General features: G+C 38.8%; 7 protein-coding genes across 7 annotated transcripts; 5 read left to right on the top strand and 2 right to left on the bottom strand.

Annotated features, from left to right (window-relative positions):
• Positions 1-274: 274 nt before the first annotated feature.
• Positions 275-2,876, top strand: BATDEDRAFT_25632 (uncharacterized protein; the record flags this gene model as incomplete). Its single annotated transcript, XM_006679428.1, has 4 exons — positions 275-327; positions 506-569; positions 755-858; positions 950-2,876. The coding sequence occupies 4 exons, from the start codon at positions 275-277 to the stop codon at positions 2,874-2,876; spliced, it is 2,148 nt and encodes a 715-aa protein (XP_006679491.1).
• Positions 2,877-3,841: 965 nt separating this feature from the next.
• Positions 3,842-5,442, top strand: BATDEDRAFT_35339 (uncharacterized protein). Its single transcript, XM_006679523.1, has 3 exons — positions 3,842-3,948; positions 4,154-4,322; positions 4,630-5,442. Exons 1-3 carry the CDS (start codon positions 3,873-3,875, stop codon positions 5,327-5,329), a joined length of 945 nt encoding a protein of 314 aa, XP_006679586.1. The 5' UTR covers positions 3,842-3,872; the 3' UTR covers positions 5,330-5,442.
• Positions 5,443-5,966: 524 nt separating this feature from the next.
• On the top strand, positions 5,967-9,328 carry BATDEDRAFT_25630 (uncharacterized protein; the record flags this gene model as incomplete). Its single annotated transcript, XM_006679427.1, has 12 exons — positions 5,967-6,466; positions 6,557-6,678; positions 6,771-6,875; positions 6,967-7,005; positions 7,315-7,355; positions 7,423-7,572; positions 7,640-7,787; positions 7,870-8,090; positions 8,188-8,246; positions 8,327-8,600; positions 8,669-9,235; positions 9,290-9,328. The coding sequence occupies 12 exons, from the start codon at positions 5,967-5,969 to the stop codon at positions 9,326-9,328; spliced, it is 2,265 nt and encodes a 754-aa protein (XP_006679490.1).
• A 541-nt stretch (positions 9,329-9,869) lies between these two features.
• Positions 9,870-11,048, top strand: BATDEDRAFT_12121 (uncharacterized protein; the record flags this gene model as incomplete). The annotated part of the gene is made up of 2 exons (XM_006679308.1): positions 9,870-10,050; positions 10,168-11,048. 2 exons carry the CDS (start codon positions 9,870-9,872, stop codon positions 11,046-11,048), a joined length of 1,062 nt encoding a protein of 353 aa, XP_006679371.1.
• Positions 11,049-11,518: 470 nt separating this feature from the next.
• BATDEDRAFT_89222 (uncharacterized protein) lies at positions 11,519-14,720 on the bottom strand (the record flags this gene model as incomplete). Its single annotated transcript, XM_006679624.1, has 7 exons — positions 11,519-12,117; positions 12,241-13,393; positions 13,484-13,605; positions 13,678-14,220; positions 14,318-14,431; positions 14,514-14,580; positions 14,671-14,720. The coding sequence occupies 7 exons, from the start codon at positions 14,718-14,720 to the stop codon at positions 11,539-11,541; spliced, it is 2,628 nt and encodes an 875-aa protein (XP_006679687.1). The 3' UTR covers positions 11,519-11,538.
• A 1,145-nt stretch (positions 14,721-15,865) lies between these two features.
• On the top strand, positions 15,866-17,704 carry BATDEDRAFT_25627 (uncharacterized protein; the record flags this gene model as incomplete). Its single annotated transcript, XM_006679426.1, has 7 exons — positions 15,866-15,879; positions 15,987-16,222; positions 16,342-16,543; positions 16,642-16,912; positions 17,041-17,238; positions 17,329-17,475; positions 17,558-17,704. The coding sequence occupies 7 exons, from the start codon at positions 15,866-15,868 to the stop codon at positions 17,702-17,704; spliced, it is 1,215 nt and encodes a 404-aa protein (XP_006679489.1).
• Positions 17,705-17,922: 218 nt separating this feature from the next.
• On the bottom strand, positions 17,923-21,330 carry BATDEDRAFT_89461 (uncharacterized protein; the record flags this gene model as incomplete). Its single annotated transcript, XM_006679623.1, has 7 exons — positions 17,923-18,558; positions 18,619-18,806; positions 18,894-19,368; positions 19,486-19,743; positions 20,000-20,080; positions 20,180-20,275; positions 20,416-21,330. 7 exons carry the CDS (start codon positions 21,328-21,330, stop codon positions 17,923-17,925), a joined length of 2,649 nt encoding a protein of 882 aa, XP_006679686.1.
• Between the last annotated feature and the right edge of the window lie 17 nt (positions 21,331-21,347).

Genomic DNA, 21,347 nt, shown 5'->3' with positions numbered 1-21,347 from the left:
CTAAAAGTGACGGTCTACTTTATGATCTTCTAGCCAATCTGAGCAATCAGAGCATTCATTTAAAAATACAGCATATATCTGGTTTGGCACACCACATTGAATAGCCTTGGTGGTACTTTTCCAATCCGCATTTACTTTGTTGTTGAAATTAGGGTCACTTTGAAAGCAGAAACCAACTACGTCATCACCAGCCCATCTTTTTAGATAAAGGTAGCAGTTTTGGTTAGGCTGCATAGACTCGCCATTTTAGCCACCTCCACATTCGGCCACCACTATGTTGATTCATTTGCCACCGCCACAAATAGTTATTATTTTGATACCACTAAAGTATATACAAACCTGTCCTACCTTTTAAAACCAATCAGTGCCCATTCTTTTAACGTTCCGGTGCATCTTGCCAACAGCAGTTCTGGGTCATCCCAATTGATTGCGTAGCTTGATGCTTGGTATATCGAAACCGCGATCAATGTCACTGCTTCGCCTATACATGATGATAAGCTGATAGATATGTTAACATTGGCCACTTGACATTATTAGAGCATTCTCCATTATGGACAATAGTAACCACAGTAAGAACATCAAATACACATGAGTATAGCTGGCGGAGTTGGTGCAAACATCACGAGTTGCAAATGTTTGCTCTTGAAATTCAACATTAAAAATGTTAATTCAAGCTAGCGACAGGGAAGACACTATATCTACTTTCAATACTGTACCAACTTACAACCATAGCTAAATAGATGCCCTTGTTTAGCCAAAAACAACCACAATCCCAGCCAGCTTCATCAATGACTCTAAATCGTCGCAAGAATCTGCACTTACCATTAGAAATTATATCATGCATCGGTATTTTATCAAGTAACCCTCATCTATCCACCATCAACCGCGCATTCTATCAGGTCGCGTCCAACAACCATTATCGGGCTAAATGGCTATTATATCGATATAGTCAAGCGGAAGCAATGGCAATGATGTGGAACTATAAGTTCATGCACTGCGTAAATGGGAAATGTGGATGCAAATGCGACAAAGTTGCTGTTAGGGCTTCTCAATATCAAACTCAATCAAATCACCAATGGCCATTTTCCTGGAACGCATTGTGTAACCTCGCTCAATTTACTTGCCAAAAAGAATCGTTTCTACAAATAAGTGAACTGGTTCAACCGCTACATGATGCAGCTCATCAACATCTAGATACTCGGCCTACAATCCCTATACCACAAAAACCACAAACTGCTTCAATTTGTCCTCTTGAAAAATACCAAATGGAACTCTTATCATGTTTAGCTTACTATGGCGGTGATATTTCCTCAGTCTATAACTTGACTCTTTGCATGGCAGTACAATATGGCCATTTAAATTTAGTAGCTTTAGTATTACTTCTAGGAGCAAATCCAGAAGCACGGATTGGACGCCATAGACTTTCGACAGCCCGAATATCTCCATACAAGAGTGCTTTGGCATTAAAAGAAGCGACATACAAACTAAACCTGTTTTTTGAATCAAAGCAAATGCTACCACATTATAATCTTCGCCAAAAACAATTCAGCCGATATCGGCACAATCAGTATTTTCGAGATTCAGGATCGGCACCACCAAGTTTAAATCCCCAAAATTCTCAACACATTGTACCTTATCATTTTATTCTTGCCGAACAATCGCATATCAATATTGCTGTGATTGGGAACACATTCGATTGGAATACAACCACTACACATGCTTTAAACAACTCAAATCAAAACCACGAAACAAGTCAAAACCTGGACTCGCTTGTCTCGGAAAACGATGCAAATTCTTTTCGAGCATTCACCACTGTTCCAGATGAAGTAAATCTTGAAAATCCCAATGCATTGTTTCGAGTCGGTGTAGCAAGCCTGTTTCCAGACGATAGCTGGGAGTACGATGCGGATATTTTAAGATCTATTTTTTATCAAGCTGTTTTTTCCCATCATATGCCGCTTATTCGAATTCTTCTTGGACTAGATACGACAACCTTGGATGAAACCCGTCAAAGATTACAATCACAAAACTCATGGTTCAATACGAAAATCAAACGAGGCAAAGTGTCTTATAAAACATTGTCAGCTGCATTGTCGTGTGCGCTTGCCCAAAATCATATTGATATTGCTAATATTCTTATTAAAGAAGCTGGGGTATCAGCTTCAATTGAAATGGTGCAAAGCATCATTACACGTGCAGGTATCTGGCGTGTATGTCTTGGTAATCGATCACGCTTTGCAAATCATCTTAAGCTATGTATTCAAAGTCTAAATGAGACGGATTTCCAACGTACCGCAGCACATATGCTGAAATCCAGTATTGAACTGGGTGTTCCAGGTGCAGCAGAGGCTATTATTTCCCGATGTGTAAAGAACGAGGAGATGCATCGATTGACATATCCGTTCACGTCAACACCTGGTGTGTCTGTATCGTCTCTGGAGCAAACTTCTGCCGATTTGATTAATGCTTGGAATGGACTACCACTCTATGCATCGGTGTATAGCGGCAACCCTGAAGCTACAGCATACCTACTATCCTTGCCAAGCATCAGGGTATCTACTTTTACTGTAAAGAGATTACGGCATTGCTTATGGGTCTTGGGAATTGAGATGTTTGTATTTGTGCTTTTTATGGTGCTGGTATGCATGCTCGGGTACTGGATAGGCATTACATTGCAGGCTGGGGATGATTCGATTGCAATGAATCGGCAAGGATCGTCACTTGCTCAGCTGGGTGGAATGGCGTTGGTTAGCTTGCTAGCAATATTTATCATGTATCGATTTGTGCCCTTTCATCGTATTGTTAAAGCGCTACTATTGATTTACCATTTTCAAAAGAATTATGACGGTGCCGAGGTTAACCATAACGTACCCTAATTTGCACATCAAAATGGCAGCTCCCATTATTGCTTGGTCAAGAGTCTATAACCGTATTCATGTAGAATGGAATATTAAATAAAGGTGCTAAAATACATAATAAACCGCCAGTCCCATGAAATGATTAGTGCCAATTTACTGGACAACATTGTGCTCTTTGAACTTGTTAAAGTTGGCTGATATTTTCCTGGTAATCGGAATGGAAATAACAATGTATTCCTGAAATGTGCAATCATTGTTTTTTGAACTACACATATCTGAGATTTTAGGATACAGTAAAGATGAGTTTATAAAGACAAATGGCATGTTTTTCAGTAGATTTATAGTTATTAGAGTAGTTTCCCACTGATGGATCAGATGAAATGACAATTAATTTGACTTGCAATATAATGGTATCTGTAGATATATGTTGAGCTCGAATAGCTGGATTGGATTGGTTTGCCAACTAGGATCTGTGAAATAAAAGGCATGCATTATGCTATGATAAATACATATGGATTATCACGAATAGACAAAGATATTAGTCCTGTAAGATGTCGAGGGCTGGAGATTAGCGACTCGATAGAGAATGATCGGTTCGTTTAGTTGTTCGAGGTGGTTGCAATAAAGTCGCAAATTATTTTTTGCAAGAAATCAAAAAGCTTCTTTCTAGTCACATCAGTGATATACTCTTGCATGAATTCGCCACTAGCCGCAAGAATCTTATATACAATGATTTGAATTTCAGGCCTCTTGCTTTATATTCACTGTTAAAAACATGTAGTGCTAAAGTCTGATACTGTTGTATCAGTAATTAAACTGCATATTCATTGAGGTCTATAGATTTAAATCACATTCCAGTTTATTGGTAGGTGTATAAGAAATTGGGCTAGAAAGGATAAATAATAGGTAACGTGATGGACTATTGTGATGTGAGCAAGAAGCGAAAATTCGCTTCAGTTTGCATTTTCTCTGACAGTGTTGCCACATTTCAATTTTCAAGTAGCATACCAACATATGGCTGATCCAGCATGGGTAAAATCCTTGAAAATCAGCATCAGCAAAAACTATGAAAGCACTTCAAAAGAGACTGGTAAGGCTATTTTAACCCAACACAATGGATTGGGAGAGCTACTGCTGCGCTTGGAGCCGACTTTGGCTGATAATGGTCAAGCCACTGCAACTGGATTGACCATTCATCATTCGCAATCATGTGTAAAATTCATCTACTAACACAATGCAATGCTATGTTGCTCTGTTTATTTATCCCATCTTGATTATCTGCTTCATGCAAACAGTCCGAATCCCATTGGCTTCAGTTAAACAGGATGGCTCACCTGCTATTCACGAGATTGCATTCCATGAGCAATTTCCAACCGATAACAAAATCATTGTTCTTTCAGGAGCTGCCCGCAATGCTGACCTAATGAGCTCTCTCAAGGGAACTAAAAACCATGTCTTGTATTGGTAAGCTATTTACTGTGTTGATCATGAGTTGCTGTTTAAACCAGCTTATAGGATACATGTATATCAGCTATTGACCCTGCAAAGGCTTATAGGACAGACTTGACCACTATATTGTATCTTAGCCCAATATTTACTTTCCTATCTTTCTAGTTTTACAATGGTCTGCAACATGATGGTCACTTTTCATGTATTGCAAAGCCTGTTTATCCATTCAAATTCGTTTCGTGACAATTCAATTGTCCAATACGCCACATCAAAATGTCCAGTTTTTGCTTACTGATTTTGATATGAATACATTGTATGTTAGGTCAATGCCAAAGACAAACGAAAATTATACATTCACAGGAAGAGTTTTTCTTGTACCTGCACCCAATTTCTCGTACAGATTCGGTACACCACCAAAAAAAATTGGCGTGACTGGCAATGCTCCACCCGAAGACTTTTGGGAAGGTGAACGATTACGACTCTGGAAGAAAATCAGCCCAACATATCGAGTTTGTTTTTCCTGGCCTCCTCCTGGGGAGCAGAGGAAGCTTTCTGAAACGTCATCTTGGTCAGTATATGAAGATCCTGTTCTCAAAGTGCTGACACCTGGACATAATGTTGGATTTAAATACACGCGGCTTGATGCAATTGAAGATACTACCACCAATCATACATCCGTGAACCGAACCTATAGTATTACAGGATCTTTTGGTAGCAACACAAATGTTTCTGGGGCAAGTAATGGCACTCCCAATAGCTCTCCGGGCCGTCTTTCAACCACGGATGGCACTACCCCTTCACAATCCTGTATTACTGCATCCGAGCCTAACCAACCACTTAATCCAGAAGATGAGCTCAGATGGGCACATAACAGTGCATTTGACAGTTTTTGTCTGTTGGTATTCAAGCCAACCCGAGTTGAGCATCTTGTGTATGCACCCAATCACGCCAGTCCGCCAGTTCGATTGGTATATGCGGCCAACAAAGAGGGGGATTGGTCCATGACAGAGGTTAATCCGTGATTAAAAAGTTTTGCTGAACTAGACAGATGGATTTGTTGAGATATTTTCTAGTGGTGTGAATTGTAACCAAGTCTGAATACTATTAAAGCAGCATACTATGATCAACAACTATCAATCAATTTATTATTTATTTGTATCAATACTGTGTATAATCTAACAAGTTGATTTAACTTTGTTGGTTGTTTTGACTATAATTCACTGAACAAGTTGACTTAAATGGGGCGATTGCTAACAAGACACGCTATGCAATCATGGCATGCCTTTAGCAGCTTCCATTTGTATTTCCTATCTTTAATTATTGATAGCAAAGAGATATAAAATATAGTCTAACTGTCAGTAGTTATAAAAGTTGCATAATAACTCAAGATCAACAGACTTTATTCTTTCAAGAGTAATGAAAAGATATAATAAATTAGTAATAAGATTGAATTAGTTTGGAAAGTTGTTTATTAATAAGAGAGAGTTATGTTCAGTTTTGTAGTAATTGATTGTTCATGTCTTGTGACACGACCATGTGGATTGATAAAGTTTAATTAGGTGTAAAGTGGAAGCTACTAGGATTAGCATTATACCATATTACCACTTGAGAGTATTCTGCATGGATATTTCAACAAGTCTGCCACCATCTACTGCAGTCATGGTAGATACAACCGCATCGAGTACTACATCCACAAACAAAGATCACATTCGTTCAAGTACAGCTATTTGCTCGACTGCTAGTTATTCGACCGCATTTACCTCATCAGCAGCACGACCAGGCACTGCGCATACCAGACAACACCTATCATGCTTTCATGTTTGTCTTGTTCAAGGTCGAGGAGTGGTTAGTGAGGTTGGGTTTGCTGCTATAGATCTACGCACCAGCGAGTGTATTGTCTCACAGTACGGAGATACCCCAACAAATACCAAAACGCTGCATTGGCTTAGTACACTTGATCCTATACAGATCATTCTTGCAACAACTGCAATAGAACCCACCCCATCAAAGCTGTACCAGCTGATTGATCAGGGTATGCCTGACAGTGACATTGTTGCCTTCAATCGCAAGTTTTTCAACGACGTGACTGGACTGGCTGCTGTGAGACAGCTCGGTCTTTATGCACACACCGAATCTTTGATTCCTGGCCTATCTACAAAGTAAATGTAATTTGATTTTGTTTTAGGCGTTTCAGATTGCTAGAATGCTTTATTATTATACGTCTCAATCAAAATGTTTTGATCTATTAGATGCTACTGTTTATCTGCACTTGCTGCTCTGATCAAATATATTGAAAAAGTTCAGAATGTTGTATTTACCAATCGTTCACTCAAATTCAAGTTTGTCACCATTGATGGAATTATGATGATTGGTAGGATTGCTTGATTCTATTCATGTGTTTGATCAAACTATAGTACTCTATGCATTTGCGTGCTTATAGCCTGTTGGACTCTATAATTGTAGATCCTGCAACAGCACGCAATCTAGAATTGGTATACAACCTGCGCGACAGGCAAAGCAAGAATTCTCTTTTTGGCGCGCTGAATAAAACCAAGACATCAATGGGAGGTATGCTACCACCATAGTATATGATGCCACGTAGTTGAAATCGAGTAGTGTATTGATTCGAATGAGTTGTGATGCTTTCCAAAATTTGTAGCACGTTTGCTAAGAATAAGTGTTCTTCAGCCTCTGTTTGGTATGTGCTTGAATGAGTCATATATGCATTCAACAATCACACTGAATTTAAATTAACCATAGATATAGCAACACTGGATGCACGGCTAGATGCAGTTCAAGGTGGAATATTTAGTATGGTGATGGTTTAAACTACTGCATAGCTTTTAACTATAGAATTCTAAATACACAGTTCTAGTGAATAATCCAGCCATGATCAGTACTTTACAAGATGGCAAGTGACAGTTTATTGCACGTGTAGCTAATACAATCATTCAATGATTGGGAATATACAGATTCCTTATAATTTTGCTATTTTATCAACCAATAGTACTCAAGGGATTCCTCGATATTGATCATCTGATTAGTTCAGTATGTGACTTTAAAAATGATTCCTATTATTTGCGACTATTGCTCATATTGCTCATATTGATACCAGTTGATTCAAGTTAATAGAAAACAGACAATCAAGTACTCTGAGCAAGCAATCAACAACATTATTATACTTAAACACATTCTACTACAAACAATGCCGCTAGTAACGTGTCTGAATGCACCCACCTCGGCATTATTGGCTGCACTAGAATTGGTATATCATGTTTGATTTGACATAGATGCCGTTATAATGCTGATTGTAGCTGACGTGTAATGCATAGGCTTTGAATCAACCGTCTATAAACGAGCTGATTTTAACTATCGACAAAGTTATCAACAAAAATGTCAAGTTTGAAAAGTCTGCAATAGGACTACGTAATCAACGGTGTTTTGCTGTAAGATCTGGATTTAATGGTCTCTTGGACGTTGGTAAGCACATATTGCTCAAGCTTAATACATTTTAATAGCCTCCAGTTAATTTGTGTATTTTCATGACTTTTGTACTATTCAGCAAGACAGACATTCAAAGAAGCTACTGCTGATGTGCACGATCTTGTAAAATTGTATTCAAACACATACAACCTGCCAATCAAACTTGTATATACACCTACAAGTCAGTATCAGATGCAGTTGGGGGAGGATTTTATTTCTGTTCAAAACAAAAGGCTCCCTGCCGAGTTTATCAACTCTACCAAAAAGCGCAAGCAAATTACATTTACTTCTTTAAAGTTGGTGAGTCTATTTACTATATTATGTTTTGATCGACGGTATCCAGCGTACCAGTTGTCCCAATTTAGCCATATAATGACAATTTGAACATTCAAACCAGATGAGTCAAAATGACCGCATACAGGAATCACTGACTGAAGTGTATTTGATGGGAGACAAGTATGAATCTATTATGGCCGAGATATTTTGATAAAGCACGCTCGGTAGCAATTCAATCAACTAATTATTGCGTGAAATAGAATTATGTTTGATCTTACTGCGCAAATACGAGAGTATCTATCTATGCTATATCAACTTTCAGAGACTTTGGCGCTATTGGATATGATTGTTTCTTTTGCTGCAGTGGCGAAATCGTGGAATGGCATTCGACCAGAATTTACAAACACACTTGCAATCAAAAATGGTCGCCATCCCATTCTTATTTCAATGGGGAATACAGCAATTAAAGTTGTCCCAAATGATGTGTTTGCAGATTCTGCTAGTAGATTGCAGATCATCACAGGACCAAATATGGTAAGCGACCAATGATTTTGCTTTTCGAGTTTTAAAATTTGGTTTATAATCGTTTTCCATTTAAACAGAGTGGGAAAACAACATACCTTCGACAAATTGCACTACTGAGTATTTTAGCACAGATCGGAACATTTGTGCCAGCAGAGTATATTTCAGTGCGACTAGTGGACTGTCTGTTTTCACGTATTGGAACAGATGATAGTTTTGAAGCAAATTCGTCTACATTTATGTGTGAGATGCGTGAAGCAGCATTTATACTATCCAATGTGACAGAATCTAGTTTGGTGATTATTGATGAGCTTGGACGTGGTACATCGACAAGTGATGGGTTTGGAGTTTGCTTTGCCATTTGTGAACAGTTGCTGAACACGACGAATGCATTTGTGTTTCTGGTGACGCATTTTGAGCAGCTTGCCAAAATATTTGTAGGTGCAGATACCACGGGCGTTGTTGTATTGCATCTACATGCTAGCACAATTGTGGCACGAAATCAAGATCTGGATAGCATAGGGATGTCGTTTTCATTCAAAGTTAAACCAGGAGTGAGCACGATCAATGGGTATGGGTTGTTGGCAGCTCAAGCTGTTGGGTTCAATGCAGATATTTTAAGCTGTGCCAAAAAAGTTTCTGATTTGGTGAGTTTGTTTTTGGGCATGTAGACACTGCTTGTTGCATATGTACTAATACAGATGTATATGACCAGATCCAACAAAAAAAAGAAATATTGACGAGAATGAACGAGAAAAGTCGAGAAGAAAAAGAGTCCAAAAAACGTATGCAATTGGCAACGAGACTTGTGCAGCTGATGAGAAACTGCACTCTGCCAGAGGCTGCACTACGCAAAGTGCTGGTGGAATTACAAGGACAAAAGCAGTGAATTTCTTAGATCTGAATCGCACCAATGATCTTGAATCAATTTATCAATTTTCAAAACCAGCCAATCAAAGCGAGTTGTTTTGAAGTAGCCAATCAAAGCAACACACTTTAAGTTGTATTTTGGATTTTTTTCTTTTCACTACTTTTTATAACTTTGGCATTCTTGTTGTTGCTTGATTGTCGTTCCGTCCTTGTTTTTGTTTGACGTCCCTGCCCTTGTTCTTATTCTTGTTTGTATTGAGAAGGGCTATAAATATGACCACAACTGCTGCCTTATTAGCTGCTACTGCTGCTGCCTTTACACCCAGTCCTGATGTTGTAGAACCCTCCACTATCTTGGATCTTCCTCCTGAGATTCCTGCTGTGGATTGGAGCCATGCAGCAAAGAAGGCTATGCTGGTTAATAAGAAGATCTCGTCAGTCGAGTTGAATGCTCTTGCTGCTCTTAAGATCATCAAGCACTGCAAAGATGGCTTTCCAGCCACCTGTTCTGGCCAGCTGCTAGGTATTGATGCTGTTGGAAAGCTGCAGATCACCAATGCCTTTCCATTTACTGCTGAAGCTGCTGTGGGTGGTGGTGCTACTGGTGCTATAGATCTTATTACATCTCATGCTACGGCTCCTCCCCCCGTGGCGGACAGCACCACCTCTCCTACTGTAGATCTATCCATCACTGAGGCTGCTGCCAAAGAGGATGTTTTTGATGGCACTGACTATCAAACACAAATGCTATGCTGTTTGCGTGCTCTCAACTTTGACGCTAATTCGGTTGGTTGGTATCAGTCGACATATATGGGCACATATTGGAACCAAGCCATCATTGATGCACAGTACAACTATCAAAAAAATTCCCCACATGCCGTTATGATTATCTATGATCCCTCGGGAACTTCTCAGGGCAATTTGTCACTCAAGGCGCTTCGACTTTCCGACACATTCATGCAGGTCTACGAGACTCGCAAATTTTCCACAGAAAACATTCTCGAGCACAAACTCACACCTGGATCTGTATTTGAAACTATCCCCCTTAAAATTTCCAGTTCCCATTTGCTTAATACCGCCTTGTTAGAAGTGAGCAATCAATCCAACCTCTCCTCCACAACTTGCTCCGCATTTTCATTCCCCTCGTTTCAATTTGCATCTCACCTATCAAGTGATGCGGCTCCTTTAACCCCCAATTTTGACAACCTTGAACTTTCTTCGGAAACATATCTTGAAAAGCATCTTGAACGCATGGTAGAGTCTGTCGAAGAGCATGGTCAAGAGCAATGGAGATGGCAGGGTTGGCAACGCAGCTTCAATAAGGAGCAAATTAGATCCCAACACCACATTTCCCAGATGAACGCAGACAACGCCGCGGCTATTGCTGCCGGAAATCCACCCATTCATCACGAGGAAGATCTCAAAGTTCCTTTGTCATCATTTGCAAAGGTTGCTTCAAATGAGCCCAGCCGGCTTGAGACTTTGATCATCTCAAACCAGCTTGATACCTATTGTAAACAGATTAACCAGTTTGCCGGTCCAACTCTCACCAAAATGTTTGTAGCAAAAAGCTTTCAGCCACAAAAATGAGTAAGTTTGGCTTTTTATTTTGTAGCGCATCTTTCAAACTATGACTTACTGTATTTTTACCACAGGATTTAGTTTCCAATTTTTATAGTATTAGTTTACAATCAGATTCACTACGCATGGAATGAACCCTTTACTTATTTTCGGTGTTAATGACTGTGATGTTGGTTTTGTCTATATACCCGAGTTGTTGTATTAATCTTTATTTGTATTTTTTGGAATTGTTGATTTGATGGAGAGCTACCGCACTGATATCCTGTGGCTGTCGTTATAAGAATATGGGCAGATACCACGTGGAAACTTTGCGAATATTAAATCATGATCTAATTTAGATCATGGTGTGTTTGGTGTAGGATGTGTTTCAACGTTGTTCGTTTTGTTTATTCGATCAATATGCCTATGCTTTGTGGACATTTTTACATGATCGATAAATAAATATCTTTAATATGATTGCATCTAGCAAATTATTGAGTTTTGTTTCAAATATTATTGGCTAGTTTATTGAAAGTGACTGTCGCAAAAAACAATTCATAAAATCGCTTTCAGAAACAATCACTGGCCATTGGCCGTCGCCTTTTGGCACGATACCATAGTCGCCAATAGACTCGCCATTACAATACACAATCACCACGTTTGTGCATGTATCCCTTCTCAAGCACATTTTTCTCAATGCCCTGACCTTCTCTTCATGCACTCGACCGAATCCAATCAACACAGAAGATCCACCAGCTAAGCGCACCAACATTTCAACCACATCTTGTGCAATCACATTGACTACTTTTACTGTAAAGTACACCACAATGTTCCGAAGAAGTGGACGTGCTATACCTTTGGAAATGGATTCAAAGAGCGTTATACGAAACCGATCTTCGCCAGCCTTGTCTTTGAGGATATATTTATAGGTGGGAAGAAGTGTGTTTGCTGAAATACTGTCCAATACCCATCCTGGATGTACAATAGGCTTTCCTTGGATCACGGCAACCAAAAACTTGGTTGTACGAACAATTTTCGAAGCTACAAGACATGTAAAGTCCATGTGATCCACAGCTACTGCGCCAAGCTTCAGCATGATCTAAATTGTTTACACGTTGAAATGTAATGTTAATTCAAACTTTCCGTTATCTACAGAAACATGCCAGCGGGTCGATTCATGGTATCAGATCAAAGTTTAAAAATACGTAAAGCATGGATCTACCTTTTTATGCTGGATAGGAATGCTGAACATGGTGGTAGTGAACACTGTTTGAGATTTGGGTACTGGTGTAGGCGTGACTTGAACTTGCAATCGTTTTCGTTTTAAAGTGGTTGCACTTGTTGTCTCTGCCTGTTGCGTATTCGAAAATTCACGATTCGGCTGATTTTCATCAAAGCATAATGGTTTGGTTGGGTGAATTAAAACCGCTTGCGACTCTTGCTCAAAAGTCGATGCGCAGGATTTAGTAGTGCTATTTGGCTTTTCAAGACGTGTAGGCCTATTGGATGAGACTGATTTCTGGATATATTGGTTTGATGCAAAAGTAGTTTCCAACACATTAGCTGTTTTAGCTACTGTGTTGAACACCTCGTGCTGGTTTTTGTGTTGTCTAGATTTATCGCATGGTTCGGATTTAGATGATGCAACAGATGATTTAGACAAAGTTTGAGCCTCGTTAGGAGTTTGATCGAGTAGAAGTTGTGCTCGGGGTATAAGCGTTTGTTCACGTTCCGGTATCAATGACAGCTTTTGTATATACGAAATTTCTTTTACCGGATCCACGTCAATGGAAATTGTGGGAGCTGTTGCAAGTGGAGTCGAGTTTTCAAAAGCATTTTTTAAAGATGTCTGATGTGCTGTTGGCTCAACGTGCAGCGCAGTACTTGACTGATTATGATTTAAATTACAAGAATTTTTAGCAGTCTGCAATTGGTGCACAGTATTGACTACTGGAATCAAATTGGCAGAATGAGATGTATTAGAAACTGATTGACTGGCATTTGCAAAAGCTTTAAATTTTTTTGAGCCCTTCTGATTGCTAATTGCACTATCAATTATTGTTGGAGTTGTTTTTTGGTAAACCGATGAAGAAGTCAAAGAGGAACCCAATTTAGTTAGTGTCCTGTTTGGAGTTGAAGAGCTAGAATCGGCCGGCTTGATTGATCCGACGAGATTAGCGCTAAACTCCAATGGCGGCAACTGGAATTCAACAGGAGTTTTGTTCACAATGCTGCATAAGGAAAAGGTGAATCTGAAATAGCTTGGTTTGGTTTCACGCTGTAGCACCCAATGAACATATGTTTCTTCAATCCATAAATGATTGACGATATGGATGTTCCATTCAAGTGCTTTAATGTATTTTGTACCAGTTTGACTATTAATAGTCAAATTCATCAATTAGCGTCAAAAAGTAGATAAAACTAATTGCCATTGTTTGCAAACAGTCTACAAATGCTACTCTTACCTAGAGCAAACAAGATGTGTGTTGGAATTGGTCATAGATCTGGTAAACTGGGCTCCGATATGAACCGCCATTGTTGCAATATCCTCGCGTGCAGTGCCTGCATAGTTTGAAACACTAATGATCTAAACTCATGAGATAGTAGGATTAGTTGATGGAATCAGTAAAATGCCCAAACAAGTTTTGAAATTAGTTACCAACTGATCTGCTCCTTTGATTGGTGTTGCTGGTCGTGGAAAATGTAAGGGTGCTAATTGGGGAGAACTGATTGCTTTTGTAGCTACAATGGCTTGAAGCCATCTAAATGTTCCAACAATCACACCGTCTATCAAAGCTTGCCGAAAATAAATATTATTTTGAAAATCCATGACTGCAATGGTGGTTTTCCCAGATTCGTAGATGGAACTAATGGTCGCACCAGCCTCTTTTACACTATCTAGAAATTGAGTCAGATGAGAATCTTTTCGAGAAATTGGATCTATAAACAAAGTGTGGCCTTGCAAAAATGGGTCATCTACTTTTGCTGATGCAAGACTTGCAGCAGCTAGTTCTGAATCTATGGCTGATAGACTTTCAGCCTTTGCAGAGAAAACATCGCGAATATCTTTAGCACGAATTCGCGGATTAGGAAACAGATATGCATCATCTGGGCAATATCTACGTAATAAAAAGCAATCATCAAAGTAATGAGGTAGAATAATCTTGACGGATTTCATTGCTTGCGCTTTGCGTGAGGTTTCCTATTCGTATTCATCCCAAGGAAACATGTGACTAAACATTGGCAAATATACCAAGATTTCAATGGTGACTGAACACGCACAAAAATAAATGTCTTACAGTGGTATCAGAAAGTGCAATCAAATGAGTTGTATCATCCGTCAGTTTTGTTCTCCATTGACCTCCAAATGCTTCCAAACCACCATATATAACTTCGACATCACAGGTTGGAATCTAAAATACACCGTATCAGCAAATTTAAGGACAACACAGACACGTATGCTGTTTGAAAATTGGTATAGATTGCAAGACAAACCTGATCTTCGCAATAAGCAACAATTCCCGAGCAGAATTTGACAGGATCTGGAGAATAAAACTCGGGTCTGAGCGAAATGCATAAAATAAGTGGTTTATGTTAGCAGGTGTAATCCAACATGGCTCATGCAAGCCATATTTAAAATGATACAACGTACCCGCAAAATCTCTTATGTAGTATAACCTTGTCCACCCAAAGTGGCTGCATAGTTGGATTTGTTGTGAAAAATTCAATAAATGCATCGAGGAAATCAAGTTTGAATGACTGGTAAATTGCAATACAACATTGACACTGCATGACAAGTACTCTTACTGTAATTTGACGGAGATTTTTAGCACTATTAATAGGTAGCAATTCTTTGGTGATGATTAATGTTCCTTCAGGATAGCTGGACGAAAGTGAAGCATTGGTTGTGGAATAAGTGACGGATTGGTCTGATAAAGGCTCTAAACTAGATTTTAAAGCTGGGTTTTCAAAACCTATACTTGGATAGCGATTGGAAAGAACTAAACCTCCATGTGATTTTAATAGGCTTGAAATCTATAGTCCGATAGTGATAATGCATGTCAGTGTTTGCAAGACACAATTAAACGATATTTAAAACCATGGTTTTTAAATAAAATTGTAATCATTTAAACTAATAGTATGGATTGTAGAAGGAAGGCTGATAATATACGATTGATTCGTCAATGCTATAGATGATCAACATGATTATTAAAAAGTAAAATGGCACCTGATCTCGCTCAGCTTTATGGATATTGACGGCAATTGCAAACAGCATATCTTTAAAAAGCAATGCATTATTGTTTTCAGTAACAGACATGACACTTTAAACTTTTTCTATCCACAATATTTGATCCAATGTTTGGTTATGTCTGTTTGCACTTTCAACTGTTATTTAGTGCCAATTTGAACGTCTACGCTCTTTAATATCACGTGATACTTGCAGCACACTTTGGCTGCTTACCAAGTTTATAGAGTTTGAAGCCAGATTTGATCCAGATTTGATCCAGATTTAATCCAGATTTAATCCAGATTTAATCCAGATTTAATTCAATTCAGTATCTGGATTGCAATCAACAAGTCTTGTTTTGGTCTTATCTTTGTATCCTAAAAACTCATACACTCGCGCTCTAATTTAAAAAGACAAGAATTGTAGTCTCAGAAATGCAACCACACATGCCAATCACTAAAAACCAACTTTAATAAGTCCAAACAACAGTCTTGTCCAACAATATTAACGCCAATCATAAGACTGGCTGATTATGTATTTTTTCGCCCTTTTTTGTAGTTCACTTTACGTGAATACAATTATAATTCATTATCGAGCTTGAACTTCATTGCTAGCAATCATGTCCAACCCAAAGTACAGATTTTTCAATGGCAAATGATTATATGCAAGTGTTTTGAACAGTAATGCTAACTGCAATGTAAACTTGAAATATCCCAAATCACTACCGGATCTATCAATAGAAAAGTTCTTCAAGACTTTGCATTCAAGTTATCTTATAGGAACACTCTGCCAGAAATCCCTTTTGATCCTAAGCTGCTAGAACATCCGTTTCCAAAAGACCGTCACTACAAGTACACTTACAATTCCTTGTATGCGTCCACTCCACACCTCGTGTATGCTGCTGATGATGAAAACGGACTTCCTTTGAACCTACTTGCACATGGATATTTGGAGAATGCATTCCGTAACCCTCATGGTACCTATCTATTCTATGCAACTCAGTCAGTCTTGTCACTGCTTCTATGTGCATCTCACACCTGTTCGAGAATAGTCATTGATCTGTATGAATGCGCTATGTGATGGATTTGTATTTAGCTGCTTTACTACAACCCAACCCAGATGCGCTTGATCCAGAAGATCTTGAATTGCTGGTTCCGCCTGTGGATGCAAAACTTGCTTCTGATAATGCTGAGGCTACTCGTGTACGCCCTGTCGTTCCTTGGCTACGGCGGACAGAATATGTTGCAGTTGAAGGCAAAACATACGGTCGTAGAGCCGATACAGGTGTTGAAACAAAGTAAGTCTGTAGAATATCATGTTGTATTTGCAAGTGTCTTGACGTATATTTGGTCTGCTGCTACTCAAGGATCTAATTGTTGAATGAATTGGATTTAGAATGGGTATTTCTATTAAAAAGGATAAGCATCTTAGCAGTCTTATGGACAGATCTGAAGAGGCTCAAATGCTGGCCATTGAAAACACATTTGAAACAGCAGCGGCAGCAACTCTCAGCAATCTCAAACATCCAACCAATCCGGATCTCAAACTCGTAGAGATTTTCCCTATTTATCCTGATTTTGAGTTTTGGCCTAATTTATATCAGCTTGTTACTTTTGATGATGATCCGATTTCTCGAGCGCCTGGTGGTGGAGCTACTGATGCTGATGTAAGCACACGGCTTTAAAGAGATTTAATTGTATAAAACTACAAAGTGTGGCTTGTTTTATTGCTGTCAAATCATGTAGGATCTGGCCATTAAATCTGTCATGCTACTATTTGAAATTCTATTTTTAGGGAACCGAGTATGAACACGATCTCAAACTGGATCGAGCTATTATCAAACCCATTGCAAATCCTGAAGATGATACGGATTTTACCATGGCATTCTATACTCCAACGGATGCTTCAGCAAGTGCTGTACGTGAGCATCGTGAACGCCAAAAGCATTTGATGGCACAAGGTCATGATATCGAAGATGAAGATGAAGATCAGGTCAGTGTAGGCTATGTTATGCTTTACCAACTGTTTGGTTCAAACGTAATCATGGCACTGACTCTCATGTTTGAATATACATACTCTTAGTCTCATGAGTATAAATTTCGTCGTGACTTTGACGAAAGCGTTAGCAAATCAAACTATCCCTTTTGTATTGAGCTTCGAAAAGAAGAAGGAGGTGCATTTTACAGTATGCTTCCTAAACGTATGACGCTGCGCAAAAAACGTGCTTTGGTATGGTTTGCTATAGTTTGATTGAGATCATGTTGATTTGATTTTATACTAAATATCTTATTGCTTTGAACTGATTTAATAGAACAAGCGCGAGCGCGACTACGATGTAGAGTATGAGAAGCCTACCAAAATTCTTGTTTCTCATCGTGAACTTACAGCTGAGGAGATTTCCGAAAGAAATACAAAGATGAAGGATCTTTTACAGCGTGACGATATTGATGACGAATGAACATATGCTTATTTTTAGTATTTTGTAAAGTCACTCATGTTTAAAGTGTTTATTGGTTAAAATTCAAGGCATATTGCATATGGTATTGCATTATATGGAAAGTAATAATGACCAAAGATGCCAATTCCAAGTGTATGGCTTACATGCACAAGCTTGTGATGACAAAAAAGTCATTTAGTTTCACCTCCAATACATATCCAACAACAGTCTACAGGTTTTTATTTGACTGTGTTTTTCATCAGTAATTTGTCTGAATTTTGAAGTATATCACAAAGCGGTTTGACACATTGTCGATGATCGCAAACTAGACCGTTGTCAGCATCAACTTTCTCATTTTGGATTGATATACTTGTAGCACATTCAAGTCCAGGCAATGCTATATCCGAGCGAGTACGAGGTATACTTGGTTCTAGTAGTAACAGTGAGCATGTGGATTGACTCTGTGACATTGGTTTTATATGTCGAGCTGATCTAGGTGATGACATTTTTGCAGGCATAATATGATTCTTTATATTTTCAATCGATTGAACACGCGGAATAGGTGTATTGGGTGGATGAGGAACCAAGCAATTTGCATCTGTTACTGGCTGATGCTTGGATACGTCTGTTTTTTGTAAAATGTTCAATTCAATTAATCTATGTTCTGCAGATATGTGATAATGGCTAGCTTGAGGCATGGATAAAGTAGATGTGTTGGATGATTTTGTTTCATCTAAGCAGCGCAACTTGGGTTCAGTAACACGATTGATGTTTTTAGTTTGTGCAGCAGCACTTGGCGATGGACTCGACTGATTGGGTTGGGCCGGCCAACTTTTTGTGGAATCTTGAGCAAGTGCCGACTCGGGTTTTATGAACTAAAACATCAATTAGTTGTGTATTAAAAGGCATTTCTCAAAAGTTTCAAAAACACCTACATTATCTGTAGCTATTGACTTTAATGGCGGATAAAGTAATGCGTTGGCTAGCTCATCTTTTTTAAAGGGAGTTTGCACTGGAGTGTCTTGCTCTAGAAAACTCAAGTCATCTTCGTCACTTTCGTTTGACTGATTCGTATTATGCAGTATATTTTTTTGATGATATATGCTATTTGATGAACTAGACACTGTGATGCAGTATGGCAGATAATATTGTCATGTATTAATATATGCCACGAGAAACACGTCTAATAAATTAAACTTGCTACACATACCGTTATTCTCGGACATGGCAATATTCTGCAGTTTCATGTCATCCTTAAATAGTTCTGAAGCAGTACTCATGGAGGAAGTAGCTAGATGATCCGTCATAACATTCATATCTGCCAGAGAGACTGCTTTGAATGAGGCATCTAAAGCCAGATGAAACCCATCCATCCATATACGTTTTTCCTTTATAGAGCTTGCGATATACGTTTGATGCTTCTTGTTATTGATAGAGATTTTAAACTCATTTTTGGACTTTTCTGTGTCTGAGATGTTGGTGATGGATAGAGACCATATTGAGTGGATGGAACTCACTTGTGATTTCCCGCCAGAAAATCGAGATGGCTTTGCAACAACAAAGCAGTCACGAAAAAGTACGCAGAACCGCAGAGATGGACGCATTTTAAGTGGTTTACTTGATGATTTTGTAAGCATGCCTTCACAAATTACCCGCCGCTCAGAAAATGTAGGTAAAATCCACACCTAATTGATTGTGTACCATATTTAAATCGTAAAATATTCATATTCGTGTTAGATGTATCAGTGAAAGTATGTCAGAACTGACTATGAGTTGCCACAAATCCAGTCATTTCAACTTACATCATTGAATTCAAGGCGACTTAGTGTTAGCTTCATGATCTGCTCTTGTTCAACCTTTCTTCGTTTTTCATTCACAAAATCTACTACGCCTGTTATTTGAAAAATGGCCTTGTCTAAACCATCGCGATCTGTATGATCATCTGGTGTATTTTTTTTAATTTCCCGTAAAAGTAGAGGATATTTGCATATTCGTTGAATAGGTTTAAGTAAGAATGATGCTAGGTTCATTCCCTGACACTCTGGACGCATTAAACAGTACTAGATATTAATAAAAGGTTAGTCTTGACCATCTAGAAGAATATAGCGTTGTGTATTGACATTGACTTGCCTGTAAAAATATGTTGAATTCTCGCTCTAGACTGCGATCTTGAAGGTAGTTGATTGCAAGTGAATGGTTTGAACAGAATATACAGTATACTTTGAGATCCTCAGCCTACACAATAAATACAAGTCAAGACATTATTAGTGCCATACACTGAATTTTAGCTGAATTGATCAATGGTTTAAAACGTACTATGCGAATAAATAGATCGCCAATGTCTTGAACCACGCCAGAGTCGCGAATACGCCGATTGCATAGTTGATTTAAAAAGTCCTATTTTCAAATGGATTCATGTTATATCAGTGACACTAGTCAAATGGAATGGGTTGACCCATACTCATATAAATAGTACAAAGTATATGAGATATGTACCTGGTGAAGTAATATAAGTTGTTCAGTGTTGGAAAATATGGTTCGCAATCCATCCTCGGGAAGAATATTCATTTGACGCAAATTTTTCAAAAAAATCTGCCTCGTGAGGATTGATTAAATGAAGAGTATTAGTTACTGTCAATAAAAGTATGAATGGCCAATAGTTTATATATGCATGTCTGCTATTTTAAGATACAGATCTTTTCTATTGTGATGAAAGGTTTGATGAATCTTACCTCGACCAAGACGCTTAGATCTTGTACGTAATTCATCTCTGTTTCGATTAGTTCGTGAATGACTTCCTGTCGCTTCACTTCATAAGTAGGCAAAGAAGCCACATCGATTTTAAATCGTCTATGTCCAAATTCAAGCAGTTCCATGCTTCCTTTCCACACTAATGCAGCAGCATCCAGATCAATCCCACTTGATTCTTCAAGAATGTACCATTTTGTAGGACTGTGAGCCGACCGTAAAGTAGATTGGGTTTCCAAAGGTGAATTAAAAATAGGGGGTTTAAATCTGCATGGGTCTGAGGTAGAGGTGTCGACAAAAGTGCTAGTTTTATTGTGATAGGATTTTGAGCTGATGCCATGAGGAACAGATATGCTCCGAAGGTAGGTCACGGAAGGAGTGCTGTCATAAGTGGACGTGCTCGAACCACTCACACTACGTGACGAACAAGTGTGTGGAGATGTTAGTGATATTTTTTGGCCAGAGTCTGTTGTGTTAGCTGGAGCGTATTTGAGAAAGCCAGTAGGAAATGCAAACTTTGAGTGATAAGCGACCACACTCGTAGAATCAGGATGAGCAGTAGTGAGCATATCGGGGTGAGTAGTAGATGACGAATGCAGCTGTTTGGAGGCAGCCAATGCAGAATTTGTATCTGAGCCATAAGTGAATGCGGAGTTGATGTTAGAGAAGCTTTTATCATTCTGTGATTCGGATCTGGTAGCGGCTCTTGTTCGCGAAGGGATGTTGTTGATGATCAAGGCCGAGGGGGTTTCTGTAGAGTTACTCCAGGATAAAAAACGACGATGGGTTTTAGCCCTGTGAGAGTGCCCAAGTGTATGATTTTTAGACCCTGCGTCCTCCACGATCGTCGAGATACAAACACTCGAGGTGTTATTGGCAGCAATGTGTGTAGGATTCATAACGTCAATTGCAACAA

Source organism: Batrachochytrium dendrobatidis, assembly GCF_000203795.2.
Source record: "Batrachochytrium dendrobatidis JAM81 unplaced genomic scaffold BATDEscaffold_7, whole genome shotgun sequence".
Lineage (NCBI taxonomy): Eukaryota > Fungi > Chytridiomycota > Chytridiomycetes > Rhizophydiales > Batrachochytrium > Batrachochytrium dendrobatidis.
Note: the sequence above shows the minus strand (reverse complement) of the source record. Positions and strands in the feature narration are given on the sequence as shown.

Bases quoted from the DNA above. Each gene is read 5' to 3' on its own strand.
- BATDEDRAFT_35339 (XM_006679523.1), top strand. From the start codon at position 3,873: ATGGCTGATCCAGCATGGGTAAAATCCTTGAAAATCAGCATCAGCAAA. The intron at 3,949-4,153 runs GTAAGGCTATTT...TCATGCAAACAG, and splicing joins AAGCACTTCAAAAGAGACTG to TCCGAATCCCATTGGCTTCA. The intron at 4,323-4,629 runs GTAAGCTATTTA...ATTGTATGTTAG, and splicing joins AAAAACCATGTCTTGTATTG to GTCAATGCCAAAGACAAACG.